Genomic DNA, 23,060 nt, shown 5'->3' on the forward strand with positions numbered 1-23,060 from the left:
TTCAATAAATTCTTTTAAAAGCAATATTAAATAAAATCTTATCTTCATATATAAATCATAAACTAGATAAGCTATTTTATTTAAATACCTCCTTACAAGCTTCTTCAAAACTTATATCCTGTATTTTTACTACAACTTTCCCAATGTTATCTCCATTAAAGCAAAATTTAAGTGCTTCTGGTAACTTTTCTATTGATTCAAACTCTTCAATATAGGTTTTTATTTAACCTTCCTTAATACTATTTGAATAATACTCTAAAACTTCAGGCATTTTTTCTCCAACCTCAGTGAAAGTTATCCCTTTCATAAATATCCTCTTTAATACAATCATGAGGTAATTTTTGATGCCCTTTCTATTATTGTAATCATTATAATTACCCATAGCTCCACATAGTGCTATTCTTCCTTTTTAATTTATTTATCTAATTGCCAAATCAAGCGTTTCTTCTCCAACATTATCAAAATACATATCGATTTTATAGTTTTTTAAAACTTCAGATAGGTTTTGTGTCTTATAATTGATAGCTTCATCAATTTAAATGACACCCTTTAAAAAATCACATTTCCTATTACTTCCAGTTATCCCTATAACTTTGCAGCCTTTTTCATATAAAAACAATCAATATTTCTTCTACTATAAAAATTAATAAATATACCTTTTTGCTTTGCTAATTAACAAACTAATAAACCTGTTGCCTTTTATCAATTAAAATTAATCTTAAAAAACATGATTTTATTATATTTTTCATAAATAAACTTTATTTTATAAATTACCCCTGCAGCTGTAGAAACTAAAATCGTTTAACCAGGTTTAGGTTAACATACTTCTATGCATCCCATATAAGCAGCCATACCGTTATTTACTAAATTTAAATAGTCTATTAGCTTAATTGAAGGAAAATCTTATTGTTATGGAAGAGGAAATACCATCTTTCTTCTTGATTTATCAACTAAAGAGTATTGCTATATTCCTAAATTACCAAATACTTGAGAGCCTACATTCATCTATGAATTGTTTGAATAAATTACAATCCCAACTCCAAAACAATGCATGACGTCCCCTTATTTTAATTTAGGATAATAAGTTTCAGCACCTGAAAGCCAAACTCTCATAACTGGATCAACAGAAACATAATGTACTTAGACAACGAAGTCTCCTTGTTTTAAGCTTTTTAAAGTTATTTGAGATTCACTAACTTTGAAAATATTTTCAGCGCTATCAGGAAACGTATTATCTGGTTTTTTAAGATAAATTAGTTATTTATTTTTCATTTGTATTAAGATCCGTCTGATAAGTATTTATTTGATAATTTGTTTAAAAAAAGATAGTGAATTCAGTATCAAATAATATATCAAGATATTTTGTTGAATAAATTAAAAAAAAGTATTCAGCAATTTTAAAGCAATTAAAATATTTCTTTAATGAAATAAATTTATCAAAATAATTTCATAAAATTCAATAAATATTGATAAAACAAATTTTGAACAAAAATAAAATAGCCTAAATGAGTCATTTATTAATATCCGTTTTCATTTTAAAAAATAAAAATACATTTGAGTATATAAACAAAATAATATAATGTATTAATTTTCTAAAAGGATGTGAAATTAATTATGAGGATGATTATTTTCTTTTAATTTTAGAATATTTTCTGATAAATATTAATCATGTTATTTAATTTTACAAATTCTCAAATTAGTTCACATCCAAGCAAATTATAAATAAGAAATAAAACAGTGTTAATTAAAAAATATAATTTTCAATTAATTAAAGAGAAGACATCAATAAAAGATACTTATACAGAAAAGAAATATTTACAAAATAAATTAGTTTTTTTTATTTTTAATTTAATCAATAATATTTAATTTTATTTATTTATAATTTTAAAATTTAATCTTGAAAAAAATTAGTTTTTAATGAACCTTTTTTAATGGATTATTGGTTTTGTAGGAGTTGTAAATGAGTGATTTAATTTACATTCCAAACTTTTTATAATTTTTTTCAATTTTCTTCTGGTTAATTAAAATCTTTGTTCTCAATATATTATTTGAATGCTTTAATCTTTTGCTCAATCTATTATTTAATTATTAAAATCAAATTAATAATGAATAATCACTATCTCGATTTACCTTTTCAACCTTATCTTTTGAGGGTGCAGACTCGTATAGAATGTTCAAAGCGCTCATTATTCTTTTTCTCTGAAATAAATAATTAAATTTTATTAAAAATATATTGAAAAATAAAAGTTCAAAAATTTATTTATATTTAATTTACTGCATCTTTGTTTTTTTGTTCTTTTTAGATTGATTTTAGATTTTTTTCTAGTTTAATAGGAGCATTCTGCCTGTATTCGATAAACATATTTATTTCTTTATAAGTAAATATTTAGAAGAACTATTTTTTCGTGATACTAAGCAAGAAGCAATTTGTATGAGCTATTGTACTAGCCATTCTTCCTATTTCATAAATGACCTCTTAATCACCAAAAAACTATCCTTTGCTAAGTATCTTCTCATTTTTAAGAGTCTTTGAAAAAGTTCTATACTCGTGATAATCGTAATCAACGATCTTTTGAAAGTTTTTCTAAATTTATAAAAGCACAGTTAAAAAGTTAATAAAATGAAAATTCATATTATATTAATGAAAATTTTACTTTAGGCCAACAGTTTTAATTAAGCATATAAAAAACTGTTTCACATCTTATTTAGCCCTCGTAGATAATATAAAAATAATTAGGGTTATCTTAAAACTCATAGATTATCTCATCCTTTAAGTAAAGTCTGCCTTGAAGGGAGTCACATAATTTTGTTAAAGTCTCTTTAGGAAAATCTTTAAAGAGTGTCTAAAATCTGATATCGATCTTAAAATTATTTAATACTCTTTCTTGTTAATTCAGAATTATTTCTTAATAATCTTTTCTCTCAAGATATATAATGATGCTCTGCTTAAGAGCTATGAAGTCATTGGTAACTTTTGTTTCTCTGATAACTGCATCTCTAAAATATAATTCTTCTTCTTATAGCAATCTGATTTATTTTCCATCTTAAACTTCTTCTATTTGACCTTCAAATATGACAAACATATATTTTACTTCATCTCCAGAACTAAATACTTTATAAAAATAAATTAAATTGCCATTTAAAATAATTTTAAAAAAATCTACTTTTTTCTCCTTCCCAATAAATGTGAACCTTTAAATTTTGGCAAATAGACTTCATTAAATCAGAACTTATATCTTAAAGCTATTTAATCTTCCTCATATATTCCTCTAAAGTGTTTAGATCGCTGATATATCTATCATTTATTCTATATTATAAAAAGAATCATTTTTATAAAAAAACTTTAAATATTTATTTATCAATATATCTACTCTTTCAAACATATTCTAGGAATAATAAGTTTGTTTGATATTTAAGTTTACAGGTAAACCTTAATAAAATCTGCTCTCTTTCTAATCCAAGGTGGGAGAAATTCAGATGTAAACTTGTTCATATATTATACATTTAAGTTTATCTTTTTCATATTGAGAACACCATTTCTTCTCTCAAAATTCTTTTTCTTCTACCTTTGATAATCTTATGATTGTATGACTTTATCAGTTTCTTGTAAAATTTAATTTTAATCAATAATAACATCCTCTTCAATAAATTGTTAGCTTCCTTAATTTTAAACATATAATTCTTAATTCTCTATCTACTCATTAGGAGTTTTAGAAAGCATTTATTTAACATCTATCGGTTTATTGTCATTACTATAATATAAGCAATCACTTTTTCTCTGTCTTAAATTTGTAGATGCTCTTAATGATAACTAGCTTTGTAAAACTTATGTTTAAAATGATGTAAATGGTCTATTTTATTAGTTGATGATTGGAGTTATATCAACAGAGTAAGGAGTTATAGGATGGCTGGACCCAGTAAAAGTGTGGTTGTCTAGTTCGCTCTAATTACTCTAATTAAATAATTAATTACATATTAATATTTTAAACAAATCAAATCTAATTTTTTCTGTTAAAAATAGCTTTTAAAGCCAATTAAAACCTTTCAATAGCATAAAAGTATTTATAAATTTATTAATTATTATTAAAATTTGTTATGAAATTATTTATTTATTTAATTTTTGTTATTGATTCAGTCTTTTTTAAGATTTAACACATGTAATAACTAATTTTATTATTACTTTTTGTTAAAATAGTAAACAAATTTTTAATTTAATTTAATTCATACCTGTTTTTCATTGTTAATAGAAAAGTACTCTATAGAGTTGTTAATAGAGAATGAATTTTATTGAGAGTTGCAATTATAAAAATCTAGAGATTGCTATTTAAGACCTCTATTTCTTCTCTTGAAAAGAAGTGGAGCGTCTTAATTACTTTATTTATTTAATCTTTAAGTATTTGATCTTGCAGTACTTGCTCTTGTTGTATAACTCATGTTATGAAAATAGGCATTTTTAATTGTTTAATGGCCATCAAGCTATTTCTGTTATTTGCTATTAGGTTGTTATGAAATATCATAGCCATTTTAGAATTACTGTTCATTTAATTTATAGTCTTATATGCTCAAACCGCTAATTCTTCCTCTCATCTATTATGAGCTCTCATTTCGACTGGCTTAAGATAAAGGTGGTTTACTATAAAAGGTCTGCATTTACAACTCTTTTGTGCTCTTTTTCTTTTTTTCATCAATACTAAAATGAGTTATTGCATTTTCCTAGCCGTACTAAGCATCAAAACTTTAATTTAATCTACTAGAAGCTGAAGTAAATTTTATATCACCATTTAAAGGAGTCAAAGCATTTCTTATCTTATTCATAGATTATTACATATTTTCAGTCAAAATTGGCTTAGGTTTAGGTACTCCATTTGGAGAATTTTTCTTTTATTAGTGGATTTGTATAATATTAATAGGAATATGAATGTGGTTTTTTAATAAGCTTTAAGGTAGTTTCGTAACGCTGTCTTATATATGTTTAATTCTTTCCTCAGCTGTTGCATTACTTTCTTGATCATATAAAATTCTGTTTAAGTCTTTTTCCTTAATAGAATTTTGAAGATAAAGCTTCTTTAAAAGGGAATTTTAAGGTATCTGAGACTTAATTTATTAAGGTAATTATTGATGTTTCTTCTAAGATTCCATTTTAATAAATAGTTTGTTTATTTCTATTATAATTTTTTGTTAGTGATAATAGTAAGCCAAAGTAATTAGAAAATAATACTTGGTAGTTGATTAGTTTTATATTAATTTAGTAATAAGTATTTATTAAATCAATAATTAAATTCTAAGTTTTTTAAATAATTAAGAAACAAAAGTAAACAAGAATATTTTCAAAGAATGAAATTTAATTTTCGTTTGTATATTTATCAACATTATTTTTACCGTATAATTTATTTGCATACTTAAACAAATTATTAATTTTAATATCGCTATGCTCATTTAAATACCACATTCATTAATTCATTATTAATTTTTTCATTTAAATTTTGAATTCATTATATTTTTTTTTACAATTATTTTTAATTTTTACTTTATCTAAATTTGAAATAATCAGCAAAATAAAAATAACCTTATCGCCTATTTAAAATGATAATTTGTAATTTACAAAAAGCCTATATTAAGAATTTAAAATAATTTTTTATTATTTTTATTTCTTATTTTTTTGGGTTAAGTTTAAACAAATCAATATATTTTTTACTTGTTTTAATTTTAAGATTATCAAAATTTAAACCAATCTTGTAAATGAAATTTAATTGTTAAAAAATAAATTTTATTTAATTAATAGATATTATACGTTAAGATACTAAATCAAACACGAAAAGAGTGATCAATCAATATTTCAAAACTAAATAATAAATAAATATTTTATATGGTTTTTAGTATAATAAAAAATTAAATATTATTATTCTTAACATTATCAATTATATCATTAGAATAATAAAAAAAATTAATAACAACCTTTTATATATAATATTAGTTCACACTAAAATCTTAAAATGGAAAAAATTTATTTTCTAAAATTTATTATATGTAAAGAATATATTCTTTTTAAAATGAAACAAGAAAAATTTAATATTTAATCAATATTCTAAGTTGATTTACTGCTTAATAGTATATATAAAAATATAAAATAGATAAATTGGATAATATATATTATTAAAGTATAATCTAACAACCTTGGCACCTTGAGATGATGGGCATCTAATTTTATCTCAAATCAATTTAATAATAAAATCTTAAAATTCAAAAAATTAATTTTTATGAAATAAATTTTTAGCATACTGCGTATTTAACACAAAATCAAACAACAAAAATTTGTGAGTCAATAAATAGTAACAAAATAATAGATTATTATTCTTTATATTTTATTAAAATGATTCATTGTTATTTTCAATATTTATTCTTAATTTTATCATTGATCCAATCTTATAAAAGTTGAGCTTAAGTACGAGCTCCTCCTACTACGAATGCATGCTCTAAGTTATGGTCATCAAGCCTAGCATCAATGGCAGGAATGTCTTTCTTTATTTAATGATATAAGTCAACTGTAGCCCAATTGTCATTTCTACCATAGTAAAGGGTTATTTCATTAATATATTTTTTTAGAAGGTCATCTTATCTTTTCCTAACAAAAGTAAATTCAAGCTATGCCATGTTGGAGATATTGTAAACAGTAGTATAATCAAGGAAAGAAGTAACGGTTTCAACTATATCATCTATTGGTTCTTGTTAATTCTGATTGGATAAAACTAACTAAATTAAAACTCTTTTTACAAAATTTGGTAAATATTAAAGAATATGAGCAATAGTAGCTGACACTTATTTAACAGGGAATCTTGTTAATATGTTAGTATGCTTATAGTTAGGCATTTCATTCATTCTTTCAATAGTAGGAAAAAGCTTAAAGCAGTGAAGAATTTTATCTTTGGGAAGATAATCCAAAATATTCAAAACAATATAAGAACCGATTGAGTGAGAAACAAATATGAATTTAGTATTAGGATGCTTGTGCATCAAATATTTCATAAATTCAACTTTATGTTCAATTTAATGCTCTAAAACGTTAAGCTTTTTTTTAGGTGTCTATTACTGATTATTATGATGCACTCCGTGATAATGGTGATGTTTATAATCAGTTTCGACATGATATTTCTTTTTCTTACCTTCAAATCCCAAATGTCCAACATGGCAAATAGCGTAAATATCATAAGCATAATTTAGATGCTAAGCAAGCTAATTTAAAAATAAGTCATAATACCTTACATATCCTGGATTGCCTGGTACTAAAACGATAGTTATATCTTTTTATTTTGGATCATGGGTATGATGATTAACTCTCTTTTGAACTTTTAAATATTCAGTATCGTAATCACCAATCTTTTTGTAGAAGTACTAAGATTTAAAGTGATATAGAGGTTACCTGAATTTCTTTGAAAATAAATTAAGAATAATTTAAATCGAGAGTATAGCTGGTAGTACCACGTAGCCAATTACCTTTGCAATAAGTTTTAGCATTTTTACAAAATTTTGGAAAGTACTAATTAGATTCACAAATTTTAGATTTGTTAATTTAATTTTTATATAATCAAAAACGAAATTAAAATAAGATTTGTTATACGATATTTTACCTGATTACATTAGATAAATCTTAAAGATGACGCAAAATATAAAAAAATAAATAAATAAATTGATTAAAGTAAAATTTGTTTAATAAAAAACTTTAATAACAAATAAATCTTTCTTTCTATTTAATTAAATTTTTAAATTTAAAGTATCTGTAATTAAAATAAATAATCATAAAACATAAAAACATTTGTTTGAGCATTTATTTTTAAATAAAAATAAGTCTATTTCATTTAAAATTCATATTATTTTAATTTCAACTCAAATCGTGATGTAAATTAGCGCTCTAAGGATTATTTTTGGTTAAATCATGTTGTTTTTTCTAAATTAATATAGAAATAAGCTTCTAAAAATGTAAAAATAATGGCAACTGTGAGATTCGAACTCACGCGGATTACATCCAGGCGATCTTAAGTCGTCCCCCTTAACCAACTCGGGCAAATTGCCTTGATAAACTTTATAGAATTTAGAAAATAGATATTAAAGGATTTAATTTTAAAAATATCTTATGAAATATGCAAATTTTAACTTTGAATTAACTTTAAATAAGCTAAATTAATCTAAAATTTATTTAATAAGTTAATGTAAAAGAATTTTTTTTAAAATTAAAAAATAACTTTAAAAATAATAAATAAAATGTAAATAAATATTATAGAATTATAAAGAACCTTAAAATTGCCAATTTATACCCTGTAATGTTATTTAAAGTATTGAAATTAGTAAAATAAGCTTTACTATTTTACAATGGTGGGAGTAAACTTTTTTTCAAGTCAAAAAATTGGATTAATAATTTTAAACTTTCTATTAAAATAGAATATAAAAATAATTCAATTTAATTAAAACAATTTACTATTTAGGATACTAAAATTTTTATAATTTTAAAATATTATTAATTTTTATAAAGAATATGCTTTTAAAGTTAAGATTCTTAAAAATATTTACAGAACTATTAAGAAAAGATAAATTAGAAAAAAATCAAATAATCAACTTCTTTAAAATAAGTACTACAAATGTAAAAGTTTAAATTACTCTAACAAATGGATTTAATTAGTTACTTATTTTTATCATGCAGAATATATTCATTAGACTTAACTTTTGATAATCAAACAAATGTAAAATGTATGGTAATTTTATTTAAAAAAGGAATAAGTCTAGAATGAAGATAAGAAAATTCACAAAATGTGTGAACAAAACATTTAATTCCAGAATAACAGAATTATTTTTCATTTTTTTATAAAACAGTAAAAATATGATTAGGGTAATTAATTAAGTAGAAATGTTAAACTATTTTATAAAATATTTTTATATTCACAAGGAATATTGTAAGTAAGCAAGTTATAACTAAATAAAATAAGAAAATTCTATTTAGGATAATCAGCTATTACTTTATATTTATGGGAATAAATAAATTGAAAGAATTTACAATTATATGATGATAAAAATTAATGATTAATAGGTATCTATGATGTATAACATATATACTTGATGAACTATTAACTATCTTAATATTTGTGAGTGAATAGTAAAATCTTACGCATAATCTATAATTTAATATAGCTTTCCTATCTATATTAAAATTAGAGGATTAGTAAAACCTCTACTGGGCTTTTAATTTGGTCTATAAACAATTATTTCGCAACAAAAATCAAACTAATAATAAAAAAGAAAAACAAAATTTATATTAAAACATCATAAATTAATTACATATCAAAAATCTTTAAATTTAAAGTAGAAAAAAAAATTAGTTATCAAAAAAAAGCATATTTAAATCTCAAAACATCATTAAACAAACTATCAATAAAGGAAAATAAATAACTTCAGAAATGGGCCAATTATAAACCTCTACAGATAAGCAGTAAAGCAAAGTACTTTACTCAGTACCTGTATCCTTAAATAGCGTATCTTAATCTTCAATTTACAGAAATCCTTAGTCAACTGAGAATCTTATTAATACTTTTGATCCAAACATTCTAACTCTTAAAGATGCTTTCTTGAACAGTGTCAAGCAATATGAAAACAACAATTTTTTAGGCAAAAAGGATGCCAACAAGAATGAATATAAAGTAATTTATTCCTCTTTATTTTAATTGCATTTATTATCTTGAAAATTGTTAAAATAATCTTATTTTTATCATCAGATTATTTAAGACTTTATAACCTGAATGATTTTTTTAAATACATTAATGCTAATTTTCAAATTAAATATATTCTATATATAATATTAATAATTTATTTATTTATGGAAATTCTAAATTTAAAATAACTTATTTTACAGCTTAAAATAACTCTTTTAAATAATATTAATTTAATATTTTTAGTGGTGGACATACAAACAAATACTTAAAATGAGTGAAAAAGTAGGAAGTGCCATTACAGATAAGTGCTTATTCAATCAGAGTGAGGATTTAAATACTGTTGGTATATTTGCAAAGAACTGTTTAGAGTGGATTGTGGTTGAGTATGCATGCATTTTATACAACTATGCATTGGTTGCAGTTTAAAATAATGCTATTTCTCATATTGTTAATGAATGTAACTTAGAAACAATCTTTTGCAGTGAGGAGTTGATTCCATAAATTATGGATATTGATAATGTCAAGACCATTGTGTGTTTTTCAAATTCAGACTAATTTAATGAATCATACTATAATTAGCTCATGCTTAAAGGCAAATAGCTGATATTTTTCAAGGACCTATTGCTTTAAGAAGAAATCCACCCTTATGCCAATATTAAGCCAAGCACAATTTACACTATTTGTTATACAAGTGGTACTACTACAACTACTCCTAAGGGTGCTATGATTACTCATGCTAACTGTATTTCATCTCTAACCCCATTTAAGATAGCTAAAGATTAATGTAATTTACAATCATTTTTAATTTGATTTAAATCATTTGACTTTAATAATGCTAAAATGTTTATTTAAGATAAAAATGTTAAACAACATAAAATTCTTAACAATATTTATGAAGTTTATAGAATCAATCTAATAAATGAATTCAATTATTAACAATTGTTAGAAAAAAAGATAAAAGTTGATAGAAATATTTGATGTTGTTTGGAATATTATTATTTCTAATATTTATTTGGAAAATTAAAATCTACCTATTCAGTCAAATTTCGAATACGTAATTAAAACAAATAAATCGCAATCAACTTAAGTATTATTGAATTGTTATATAATAAATATAGTTTATCTTTTCTAGCAATCGCTATTTAATCAATCAATCAATTATTGTAAGTATTCATAAAACAATTTGATAGTAAACATGATCAAAGCATTACAGCATTAATTAATTATCATCCCTCATTATAAAGCTATTTCTTTTAAATATTCAATTTTTACATTCCATTTATCTTATAAAAAGAGCTAAAAATAAATTAGAATGATATTTACTACAGTGTCCTTCCATTATCTCATATTTATGAGCGTGATGTATGTTAAAATATGATGGTAAACGGTGCAGGCATAGGATTTGCATCAAAAGACTTAGCTTCTCAAAAGTTAGATTTAGAAATTCTCTAACCTACTATTTATTGCAGTGTCCCTCGTCTTTATAATAGAGTTTACCAATCAATTAAGGATAAAATCCAAAATTTCGATGAAGGTCTCTATAAGAAATTCTTTGAATATGCTTTGGACTTCAAGATTTCCAGTTTATGTTCAAGTGGAGAAAACTATAAGAATCCCATTTTCGATACTCTCATCTTTAACAAATTAAAAAAGACATTTGGAGGTAAAACTAGAGTGCTTATTTGCGGTGGTGCTCCCCTCAACGACAAAGTTTTAAATTTTCTTCAAGCAGTGCTTTGTGTTCCTATCATATAAGGTAAAAAAATAAATCAATCAAACTCTAAAATAATTATTTTCTAGTTTGAAAAATTTCTAGAATTTAGAAATTTTCTTCTGCATAGTATCAAAGAAAATGGAATAACAGCAATCAAAATTTATTAGCTTTCATTTTCATTCAATATTTTATCAAAATTGCTTACACTTAAAAGTTATTCCCCAATACTTTTTCAAAATAAATAGTATAAGTTTTCCAAACTATAAAAAAATTTTGATTACTCTTAATCTCAAAATTTTAACTTTTAAGATTGTGTCATTTGCGTAATATCTTAATTAAAATTAGCTTGAATAAATATTCACTAAAATATCTCTATTAGAACAAAAGTAATTTAGATTTCATCATTATCAACTAATGATATAATAATAGCACGAATTAATTTATACTTTCTTTTGCTATTCTAAATGCACAAATATTAATATGTGCTTTCAAGATTAATCAGTATTAAACAAAAACAGTGAATTCATTCTTATTAAATTTACTCTTTATAATAAAATAAAATAATACAAAATAAATTTGCACTTCTATTTATAAACTTTATTTAATTCTAGATTTTTTTTCAATTTGTAGACAGAAATAAATTTATAAATATAAATGCCATTTGCAATTTCGTAGGAAATTTAGATTATTTTAAATATATTTATAAGATAATCATAATAAGTGTTTACATTTGAAATATCTTAATTTTTAGTAAATAAATTAATAATCCTTTAATTTATAATAATTGTTTTAATTTATTTAGGATATGGATAATCAGAAAGCACAGGTGTTGCTCTAAGTACTGAAATTGAAGATAATTATCATGGTACTGTAGGAGGTCCTAAATGTAACATGGAGTTTAAGTTAATTGATTGTCCTGAGTTGAATTACAGTTGCATGGATTAAGATTAAAATGGTAGATCAAAACCTAGAGGTGAGATTTTGCTAAGAGGTGGTAAAATATTCAAAGGATATTTCAAAGATAGATCTGCAACTAAGAAAGCTATTGATAAAGAAGGATGGTTGCACACAGGAGATATTGGTGAATTATAATAGAATGGATCCCTCAAAATAATTGATAGAAGAAATAATATCTTCAAGCTCCCTATCGGCGAATATGTGTCTCCTGAAAAAATCGAAGGTATTTATTCTATCCACCCTGCGATATCTGAAATATTCATTTATGGAATGACTGATAAAAATTACTTAGTAGCAATAATTGTACCTGAATTTTCTTACTTCTAAAATATACTTAAATTAGAAAATATTAATCAAAGCAGTGCTGAATATATAGAATTAGTCAAAAAAAATCCTATAATTTAAAGAACTATTTCTGAAGCTCTTTAAGAAGGAGATAAAGAACTCATTCCATATGAAAGAGTTAACCAGTTTAGATTAGAACCTAATTCTTTCTAGACTCTTAATTTGTTAACATCTACAGGAAAAATATAGAGAAGTATTTGTGCTCAGTATTTCAAGACTCAAATAGATGAGATGTATTAATTTCATGAAGTAATTTGATAGTTAGCATGATATTAAACTATTCACTAAATGATGATAAAAAATAAGAAATACTTAATAAAAACAACCAAAGAAAATAAAAAAACATTTAAAAATTCAACAAACAAATAAATAAAACTAATTAAACAATTTATTAATTAATTAATTTACTACTTCAAGAATTAAATTATATTTAAATTAAAAACTTAAAAAAGGTATTATATTCATGTATTTTATATTATATTCAATGTTATGTAATTCAATATATTGTTAAACTTCAATGAATTAACTTAGATAATCTCTCAAAAAATAATTTTTTCAAATAAAAATTTGAAATTTTGAAAAAAAAGACCTTGAAGGTATATTAAACAGGATTTTGGAGTGTCTTAATATATAAACATTGACATTAAATACATTTTATATAAAGTAAAATAATATTAATATAAAGTAAAATTTAGCATTTTATTTTTAATCTCCTTTATATAAAATTATAGTTATTTAGGATTGTTTTTCCTTTTTTTTCTTTGCTTCTAAGCCAAATAATTATCAGGATACCTAGAAAGAAAAAAAAAATTTGTAAATATATATTTGTTTGTTTATTTTCTTGAATTTTATAAAGATCATAATTATTCTACTTTCTAAATATTTTAAATTTTTAAAGTTGTTATTATTAAATTTATCAGTAAAATATTTTCAATTGATAATGTTCTTAACATAAAATAAAATTTTTATATTAGATTCGTTTTAAAAATTAGTAATACCTTAAATTAAATTCTTACTGTTAATTAACTAAGTAAGTAGTTATTATTTTTTCAAAGATTAAGTAAAATTTTTTGTAAATTGCTATTCTTGTTATTTATGTTATAAAGATAGTATTTTAATCATAATTTCTTTTTGAATATATGAAGAAATAGTATTATCAAGCGCTAATTTTACTATCTTTGCTTGATGAAAAAAGGTGAAGGCTAGAAAGTTTATCTGCTATTACAATATTTTTATCGTATGAATCTAAATTAAATTGAAAGGCCGTAGCAGTTGAAAAATTTGAGTGCAAGCAGATGGTTTAATGGCTCATTAAATCATGGATATAAGCACCTTTTTCTGAAGAGTAAATAATAGATCTACTTCCATATTTATTTAATGAAGTGACTATGTTTGCATTAGGTAGATTATAATTCATAATCTGCTAAAGAGATTATTTGCATTTATTATAAAAAACAAGCTGCAAATAACCTCTCTAACTACCAATTATAAAAGAATCTTTATTGAAAGGAATTATAAAACCTAAATGTTCAAAATTGTGTTTACAAGTATGTAATATTTAATTATTATTAACTATGGCTAACTCTTTAGCTGAACAGCATACTATTAGCTCTGTATTTATTCTAGAAACATGAGTTATTGCAGAATTGAATCTAAATTAGCTTGTTTCTTGAAAGAATTTATTTTCTTTTTAATAGTTTTAATAATTTTGATAAATCAAAATGTATTCATCGCTGTTATAGAGTTCTTCCTTAATTCTACTTGCCTTTAAATTGCTTTAACTTAAGTTATTTTGGAAAGCTCCATAATTTATGCTTTCTTGTGAGTTATTTGAGTCAGTGTTGAAGTCAAAAAATTTTAGCTATCCACATTTAAAACTTATCACAAATTAGCTATCAGATATTTTCTAAAATAGTTAAATCGCGCCATCAAACTTATATGCAGAAATGACATTAATATGAATTTAGTTTTCTTGGATGTTTTTCAAATGAGCAAAAGTTTGAAAATTTAAATGAACTAACTTTATTAAGTTAGAAAATTAAGATTAAAGAAAGAAGAATCCATCTCCAAAAGGTCCGTGGATTTTATCTAAAGTATGATCAAAAACTTTTTAACTAGCTACCTTATTTAAAGATTTAGTTTAGAAAATCTAGAGCTAGCCTTGATCATCTCCACAGACCAAAAAACTTTCTGATAAAAATGAGATACAAGAAATATTATCTATGACACTCTTCTTTGCTGATAGCCTATAATAATGATCACTTAAATCAAAGTTTTGATCTTTGTTGTTTGTTTCGTATGATACTTTTTTCATTTTTAGTTAATTATCTTTTAATTTTTCTACCTTAATATTATAATTTAATTTGTGGCCTTAATATGAAAGCTATTTAAAGGAAAATAAAAGATTTATTCTACTTGTAAGATAATTGGTTAAAAAGCTGTATAATTTTAATTAATTCATACATAAAACCATGAATTTTATAAAAGTGCGTATTAAATGCAAAATAAAAACATTTAGTTAATTAATATGGTTTTTTTAAATATAATAGCTAATATTTTAATATTATATCATTTCCTTTTTATAGACGATTATTAATAATTACTGAATTTAAAATATGCTTTATGAATAATCATTTATAATAAAATAATATATCACTTATTTTATGTAATTAAGTTGCCAATCATTAACATTTATTAAATGTTAAATTAAAAGTAATAAATTTATTATATAAAAATACCATTTTATTTTATAATTCTAATTAAAAAAAGTGATGCTTAATACTTAATTCATAGTTAATAAATAAATTTAGGCAAATCAATACCTCTTTATAAAAATATATATTTGCTGTTTTCATGATATTATTAGTAGATCTTTGAGCTATACTTTCATTTAATTAATATAAAAAGTATTAAATATTAATATTTTAATTATAACTTGTAAGAATTAAAGTTTTTTTTGATGGTTCTAAAATTATTTATTTTTAATTACTATTTTTCTTCTTATTTGTAAAAACAAAATTGAATTATTTAAAAATGTTATTCATGATTATCAAAATTAGATTTTTCAATGAAATCTTAAAATATTACAATATCTAAATCATTATTTATCTCAGTTTGTTTTAACCATAATCATTAGTTAAATATTATTTTAATACATTATTTTTGAAGAATTCAAACTTTACAGTTTATCATTTTTGTATTTTCTATTTTTTTGCTTTAGATTAAATTAATAAATACATTTTAAGTATTTTCTCTTTACTCTGCTTCATTATTTTTAAATATAAAAGTTATTAGAAAAAAATTTTATTTTTATTTTAAAAGTTAAAATAATTAATTTTAACAAAATTTATTCCAATCACTTTTACTGATTAATTACTAAAAAACTCCAAATCAAATAAATTTATAAACAAATCGAGCAATAATACTAATATAATAAAGGTAATTTGTGATCAAATTATATTTTGAATATCTTATTTAAAAAATATTTATGTAATTAAATAAAAGAAATAAATGTAAATTTTTAATGATTTTAGCACTTTTTAAAAAAACTACTGGCACAATTAATTACAAAATAAAAGAAATAACAAATAAATTTATGTATATATTAAGCTAAGCATGAAGAAAGATATTTTGCTTGGATTAAAATCATAAATTTAATTAATTTGATTAAATTTATATAGATATTTAAACTTTAGAAAATATTTTATTATTTATTTATTTTAGTTTTTTTTATATTCAGTGGAATTAATCTGAATTTCTTATTACTATACTAGATTATCTTTTTGTTAATCTACCAGTTACCTCATCAGTATCTGGAATATTTTTAATAATATTTTTTAGAGCTCTTTCCTAAACTTCTTCAAAAACTTCTCTAGATGAAGCAGCATAATCAAGTTCTGTTATAGTACCATCTTTTAAGCTGTAAATCCAAGCATTGATAGTGATTTCCTAACCTCTTGCCCAAGCAGCTTGTAATATTGTAGAGTTACCTAAATTATACATCTATTGTGCAATATTCATTTCACAAAGTTTGTCAACCTTCTTTGCCATATCTTGAATTCTGTCTAAATCTTTTTTGTATCTTAAGTATAAGTCTCTGATATGAAGAAGCCAGTTATTAATTAAACCCAATTTAGGATTTTCAATAGCTGCTTTCACACCACCACATTAATAATGCCCACAAATTATGATGTGTTTAACTTTTAAAACATCAACAGCATACTAAACAACTGAGAGAGCGTTTAAATCTGTATGAATGATCTAATTTGCAACATTACGGTGGACGAAAACTTAGCCTGGACCTAAGCCAGTTAAAGTTTCAGCAGGTACTCTAGAATCTGAGCATCCAATCCATAAATATTCAGGATTTTAAGCTTTTGCGAGTTTATTAAAAAAGCTTGGATCTTCGTGCTAAATTTTATATGCCCAGTTTTTATTATATTAAAGTAGATCATCAATACCATGTTAGCAAAAATAATCATTATGATTATCCTCTTATTCATCAGAATGAAACATATCTGTTTTACGAGGTTAAACCTTTTAATCCATCTTAAAATATGTTAACTTTTCTTAATATGCTTATTAAACTAATTAATGCTTAAAAATTCTTTAAGATTTTATAAATTTGTTATTTGTTTTTTGGTTTATAAAAAATTTGATTTATAATTTCTGTCGTATTTATAATGCGAATTTTCCTAAAAAAAATCGATTTTTGATGTATCATAAACACTGCACGCTTTTTTTTCTGGTTTTTTTCTTCATACATACTTTGAATTTTAAAACACTAAAATGTAAAATTTAAAGTTTTATACTATGTTATTTAAAGTTGAAAAATTCTCTCATTTAAAATAGCAAGTTAATGTGTAAATGAAGCCATTTTTTTACTCAGGAGATTAAGGAAAAATTGTATTTGATTAGGAAAAAAATGAACAGTATTAATAAAACTTTGATTTGAGATAAATTTTTGCTTAGAGATTTATTTGAAAAATAAAAAGTTTATATATTCAAATTACTTAAATTTTTTTTATTATAAATGTATTGATTATTCATCAAACATATTAAATAGATACATCTTATCAAAATTTAATTCACTATAATTTAAAAAACCTTAAAAACAGCTTAGTTGATACATATTATTTTTAATATTATTGAAGTGTTTGAAATATATGTGATCAGAAGTGATTTTTCAAATCAGGTTACATCAATCAATATAACCTCAATCAATCAAAGCTTGATAAAGTAATTTAAGATTGATAATAAGTAAAAAGAAAAAAGTATTAATTGTCGCTAAGAGCTAAAATAAATAAATAATATGATATAAAAGATACCAATCAGTGATTATGATGTAATTATAATTTTATTTTAATGAATAATGACCAAATATGGTAAACAATAATAATAATAAATTGGAGTTTTAAAACTTTTGCTAATTACTGTCAAGGTATATATTTTTAATTTAGTAATGAGAATTGCTAATAATTTTTTTAGTTTTTAAAATAAAATAAAAATCTTTTTCTATTTTTTCAAAAGAATTAATGAGGTTGTATATAATAATTAAATTTTAATTTATTTATCATTTTAAGAAATATATTTATTTATTTATTTATTTATTTATTTATTTATTTATTTATTTATTTAATAATTATATTTTAATGACATATAAAATCATTAGAAAGATTTTTATTATAAATTGATTAGAATAATATTTATTTATTTATTTATTTCTATTAAATTAAATTATTTTGTAAATATAAGTAAGTATATGTCTTTTGAGTAAAATCAGTCAGGTCAGTTGGTGGTAATCTTTCATTCACAGCTAGTCTGTTAGCAATTATAAATAAAAATATAATTCTGTTAATTTGATATTTATTTTTGTGCTAAATACGTACAAATTTAATTTAATTTGTTTATACAAAATTAAAATTTTGTCATAATAATAATTATCAATATAATTTTATGTTAGATTTCAATTTGAAAGGATAGCAATTCAATCTCTTTATTTATTTTATTTAAGCTTTTGGTATCTAAATTTATTACAGAACGTTTTTTTAAAGATTAGTTTATTTAATTATTTGTATTAATTTATTTATTATATATGGGTTTTTTTAAAATATTTTCAGAATTAGTGATTTATTAAACTGTTTAGCATTTATATTCAACAGCATTCGTTTATGCTATCTTTTGTTTCAGTCAAGCTGCTGTCAGAATTAGATGTTTTTTCTTAAAAAATATCTTAATATAGCTTGTGTTTAGCTTAGCTGGAAATCTAGGAAAGTAATCTTGAAATAACTTTGTCATGGACTTCTTCAAACACTTATTTCGAGTTAGCAGCATAATCGATTTCTTTAACTCTGCCATCCTTAAGACCATAAATCCACCCGTGGATGGTAACTTCTTAGCCTTTTTCCCAAGCACTTTGAAGGATGGTAGAGTTACCAATATTATAAACTTATTAAACTAAATTAAGCTCAACAAGCTTATCTAAAATCAATTCACGATCATGAAGTTCATGTAATTGTTTCTTATATCTAATATAAATATCACGAATATGTAAGATCCAATTATTAATTAAACCTAGTTAAGGATTATCAAAAGCTGCAGCAACGCCACCACACTAATAATGACCACAAATAATAATGTGCTTGACTTTGAGTACTTCTACTGCATATTAAATAACTGATAAGCAATTTAAGTCAGTATGGATAACCTAATTTGCAACATTTCTATGAACAAAAACTTCTCCAGGGCCAAGACCGACTAATTTCTCAACTGGAACACGACTATCTGAGCAACCAATCCAAAGATAATCAGGAGTTTATTTTTTTGCTAGCTCAGTAAAAAATGTAGGATCTTATGTTAAAATCTATTCAGCCCACTTCTAATTGTATTAAAGGAGTCTATCGATACCAGCATCTTCATCATCCCCGCACTTATCGAAGAAAGTGAATTCATTTTAATCATTATGTAAGCAACATCCATGGCATGTCTATTTCTTATCTTATTATTAATTAGTACTACTCATTCACTTCACTGTTTTAATTTTTAATAAATTAAGAGAGATGGATATATATGAAAGTATTTGTTTATTTATTTATTTTGTTTTCAGTGTAATTAATTTTTCTGATTTAATTTGTTTTTTTCTTTTAACAATTATTTTTTGTTAGGTTTAAAGAGGTAGTTTTTGTTAATAAATTCTTCTTCTCTTTTTTCTTCTTCAAATTTTCTTCAAACTTTTTAAAAAAAGCATAAGATTTTTTATTTTTGATAATTTATGAAATAATTTAAATCTTCAATTAGATTCTAATACACAGCTAATTATCTCAAGCCATTAATTAAATTGATAATCCTGTCTTAAGATTAGTAAACTTCCGTAAAATTTAACCTTCTTATTCAATTTCATTTTTATTATTTATCTTTTTTCTCAATTAAATCTAAACTATTTCAAATAGAGATAAAAGTTTCAGATAACCGAATATTTTAATTTCTATCAATTGAAATTAGTGAACATCGTCATCAGTATGCGAAACTGCTTCAGATTTAATAAACATATTAAATCACTTTGTTTAACAATAAATTAAAAGATTGTCTATTTTTAATTTTTGTTAAGCAAGCAAATAGTTTTGAAAGGAGACTAAAAATCAAGAAATCTACGAACATTGATTAAAAAAGATTACTTCAAAACTAAGGTAATTTAAATAAGAAAATTATTAAATATCAAATTACACTTACCGCTGTAATCAAATTTAATAAAAATCAATTATTCAACACAGTATTTGTATATTTTTTAAACCAAATGTTAAAATTCTGTTATCTTGCTTAACAAAAAAGTTGTATTGCTTATTTTTAATTTTTTTAGGCTATTCAAAATTTTAATTGTCTATCACTATTCTTAATCAATGGATTGATAAATAATTATATAAATCTAATTCAGTAAATAATTTAAGCTCGTCAATCAACTCTAAACAAAAAAAATATCATGCTTTCTCATTCTCTTTTATAGTAAAATAAACAATAAAATATAAAATTAGTTTGAAAAGAGATATATTTGCTTAAATTCATATACTATCTCAAAGTATTTTTAAGAAGCCTTTTACTAGTAAAGACCTTCATATCTTATAATTTTAATTACAAATATTCTGATCTATAAATCTATAGAAATTTGATCAATTAGCTTTTAACTTGCGAATTTGAAAACTCCTCTAAATTTAATTTAATTTTTTTCTAAAATTTGCTCATAAAATATTTGTATTATCCTAGTCGTAATTAAGTCTTCAAAATTTGAAGGAAGTATGTAATTGCATCAATAAAGTTAAAGTCGCAACTCATTCATTTAAAATATAAAAACCTTAATACTAGCTAATTATTTTTTTTCTAGGAAATTTATAAGTTAATGAGGGTGATTTTTTTATAAAATATTTGACACATTCTAGCTAAATTCAACTATTTGTTTTATTCTCAGAAAAAAGAAGGAATATTTGATTATTAGATAAACATAGAAATATAAAATAAAGTATTAATTTTAACTTGAAATTTACTTTTATCATGTAACCATAATTAAAATTGAATTTCATATAAAATATATTGAGTCGGTATCTATATTTTATCATACAGTTTGTAAATGCAATTCTGTATAAGAATAAGTATAATTTTATTTATTATATTTCTAAAGCTATTTAATATTTTAAATTTACAATTTATTATAATTATCTCTTTTAATACAAACTAAAGTTTTCAAATTATTTAATTATCTATTTTGTTGTTTTTAAACTAAAATTAATACTCCTTCATTGACAATAGTATTTCTCTTTCATGTTTATAGATTTATTTTATTTCAAAATCAGCTGTTTTTAAACAAATCTAAAATGAATTATTTGTTCTTCATTTTTATCTTCATTAAATCTATCTATTATAAATCTAATTTTAAATTTGTGTTTTAAAATTAAGTTTTATTTTGAAGAATATGAATTTTTATTGAAGAAAGTTGTGAAAATAGAGTATATATTTTATTTAATTTTATAGGTCCTTTCATTTTTAAATTCAGTTATAAGCTTTTGATTTTATAAATTTCAAAAAAAATATCATAAAAATATTAAGGAATTCATAGAATAGATTCATAAAATGACTTATTATTCCTTATTTAATAAGACTTAATCATTCGTCCTCTAAATTATAAAATTTAAACGCATTAATAAGTAAGAATATTAATCAACAGTCTCAATTAAAACGCATTTTTATATTATTGAAGTAAAAGGATAAGAGTTATTTGATTTACTTACTCGCAATGGACACTTTTTAATATTAAAAAGTTACAATATAATATTTTAAAATTATATCATATAAAAGAATTTTTGTAAGAATTAAAATCAATATAAAAGAAAATATTGTTTCTTTGAAGATTTGTAAACACTAAATTATTCAATGGTTTTCTTAGATCCTTTTTTTGGGTGGGCTTAAATAGTTTGAAAATAAGAGAAAAATTATGAAATTCATATTTAAATTTTTATAAAATAGATAAAAGAAAATGAAAACAAAAGTTATAATTGAAAAGAATTTATTTTTTTAACTCAGTGAGCTATTTTAGTAGATAAGTTTTCTGATCTAAACAAAAACTTTTTCAAAAGACTTTATTTTTAATTTTAAACTAATTAACTAATTTCTAAAAATAGCAACCAATAAAAGAAAACTTTTTAATTAGTCTCAAGAAAGATAAATAAAATTTAATAGAAATCCTTTTGTAAATAGTTGATATATTTAGCAACTAAAATATCTTTATTTAGAGATATTTTTTAAAGTATTCATTGTTTTTTTTACTTCTGTAAAGCTTTGTCTATGTTACTATATCTTAGAATGCATATCAGTTCCAGTATTTATTTATTGTATATTTATTTTTAAAGTATGAATAAATATTTTGTATAATGAAAAACTACAATAACTTGGAAACATATATAATTAATAGCAAAACTGATAAATATCTTATTTAAAATAGCAAAAAATGTCTAAATTTTAATAAATATCTGAAATAAAACAAAAATAAATACTAGCTCTATTTTATTTTAGAGCTATTATACACAATAATTTATCTAAATTTGTGTAAAAGTTTCTATAAATAGTTATTAATTTGTTTGGCTATTTTTAGACTATTTAGCAGAATCAAATATTATCTTCTAAATTATAATCACATATACACAATAACTTCTGTTGTTTATTTTCATTAAATCATATCTTTCCTTTTATACTCAAAAATCTAAGTTTTCTAAAATTAGAAATGTAAATTTATTAAAAAAAATTCATTTAATCTTTCTAGTCAATTAAAAAACTTATGATAATTATTTAGTTTACAAATGATTTTT

The 23,060-nt window shown here is 22.1% G+C and overlaps 7 protein-coding genes across 7 annotated transcripts; 1 reads left to right on the forward strand and 6 right to left on the reverse strand. All coding sequences in view use genetic code 6, as the record gives it.

Annotated features, from left to right (window-relative positions):
- Positions 1-55: 55 nt before the first annotated feature.
- On the reverse strand, positions 56-1,272 carry TTHERM_00374939 (zinc-binding dehydrogenase family oxidoreductase; the record flags this gene model as incomplete). Its single annotated transcript, XM_001470681.2, has 3 exons — positions 56-600; positions 657-696; positions 775-1,272. 3 exons carry the CDS (start codon positions 1,270-1,272, stop codon positions 56-58), a joined length of 1,083 nt encoding a protein of 360 aa, XP_001470731.1.
- A 730-nt stretch (positions 1,273-2,002) lies between these two features.
- TTHERM_00374940 (zinc-binding dehydrogenase family oxidoreductase) lies at positions 2,003-5,244 on the reverse strand (the record flags this gene model as incomplete). The annotated part of the gene is made up of 7 exons (XM_001009622.3): positions 4,228-5,244; positions 3,372-3,952; positions 3,165-3,307; positions 2,655-3,112; positions 2,276-2,584; positions 2,131-2,199; positions 2,003-2,074 (listed from the first exon to the last, which is right to left on the reverse strand). Exons 1-7 carry the CDS (start codon positions 5,137-5,139, stop codon positions 2,003-2,005), a joined length of 2,544 nt encoding a protein of 847 aa, XP_001009622.3. The 5' UTR covers positions 5,140-5,244.
- Positions 5,245-6,387: 1,143 nt separating this feature from the next.
- Positions 6,388-7,512, reverse strand: TTHERM_00374930 (alpha/beta hydrolase family protein; the record flags this gene model as incomplete). The annotated part of the gene is made up of 1 exon (XM_001009621.1): positions 6,388-7,512. The coding sequence occupies one exon, from the start codon at positions 7,510-7,512 to the stop codon at positions 6,388-6,390; it is 1,125 nt and encodes a 374-aa protein (XP_001009621.1).
- Positions 7,513-9,443: 1,931 nt separating this feature from the next.
- On the forward strand, positions 9,444-12,969 carry TTHERM_00374900 (long-chain-fatty-acid-CoA ligase family protein; the record flags this gene model as incomplete). Its single annotated transcript, XM_001009619.2, has 4 exons — positions 9,444-9,683; positions 9,939-10,479; positions 10,990-11,451; positions 12,212-12,969. 4 exons carry the CDS (start codon positions 9,444-9,446, stop codon positions 12,967-12,969), a joined length of 2,001 nt encoding a protein of 666 aa, XP_001009619.2.
- An 898-nt stretch (positions 12,970-13,867) lies between these two features.
- Positions 13,868-15,025, reverse strand: TTHERM_00374890 (hypothetical protein; the record flags this gene model as incomplete). Its single annotated transcript, XM_001009618.2, has 1 exon — positions 13,868-15,025. The coding sequence occupies one exon, from the start codon at positions 15,023-15,025 to the stop codon at positions 13,868-13,870; it is 1,158 nt and encodes a 385-aa protein (XP_001009618.2).
- A 1,421-nt stretch (positions 15,026-16,446) lies between these two features.
- TTHERM_00374880 (carbonic anhydrase) lies at positions 16,447-17,259 on the reverse strand (the record flags this gene model as incomplete). Its single annotated transcript, XM_001009617.3, has 1 exon — positions 16,447-17,259. One exon carries the CDS (start codon positions 17,257-17,259, stop codon positions 16,447-16,449), a length of 813 nt encoding a protein of 270 aa, XP_001009617.1.
- Positions 17,260-18,865: 1,606 nt separating this feature from the next.
- TTHERM_00374870 (carbonic anhydrase) lies at positions 18,866-19,732 on the reverse strand (the record flags this gene model as incomplete). The annotated part of the gene is made up of 1 exon (XM_001009616.3): positions 18,866-19,732. One exon carries the CDS (start codon positions 19,730-19,732, stop codon positions 18,866-18,868), a length of 867 nt encoding a protein of 288 aa, XP_001009616.1.
- Positions 19,733-23,060: the final 3,328 nt, after the last annotated feature.

This window comes from Tetrahymena thermophila (assembly GCF_000189635.1).
Source record: "Tetrahymena thermophila SB210 genomic scaffold scf_8254777, whole genome shotgun sequence".
Lineage (NCBI taxonomy): Eukaryota > Ciliophora > Oligohymenophorea > Hymenostomatida > Tetrahymenidae > Tetrahymena > Tetrahymena thermophila.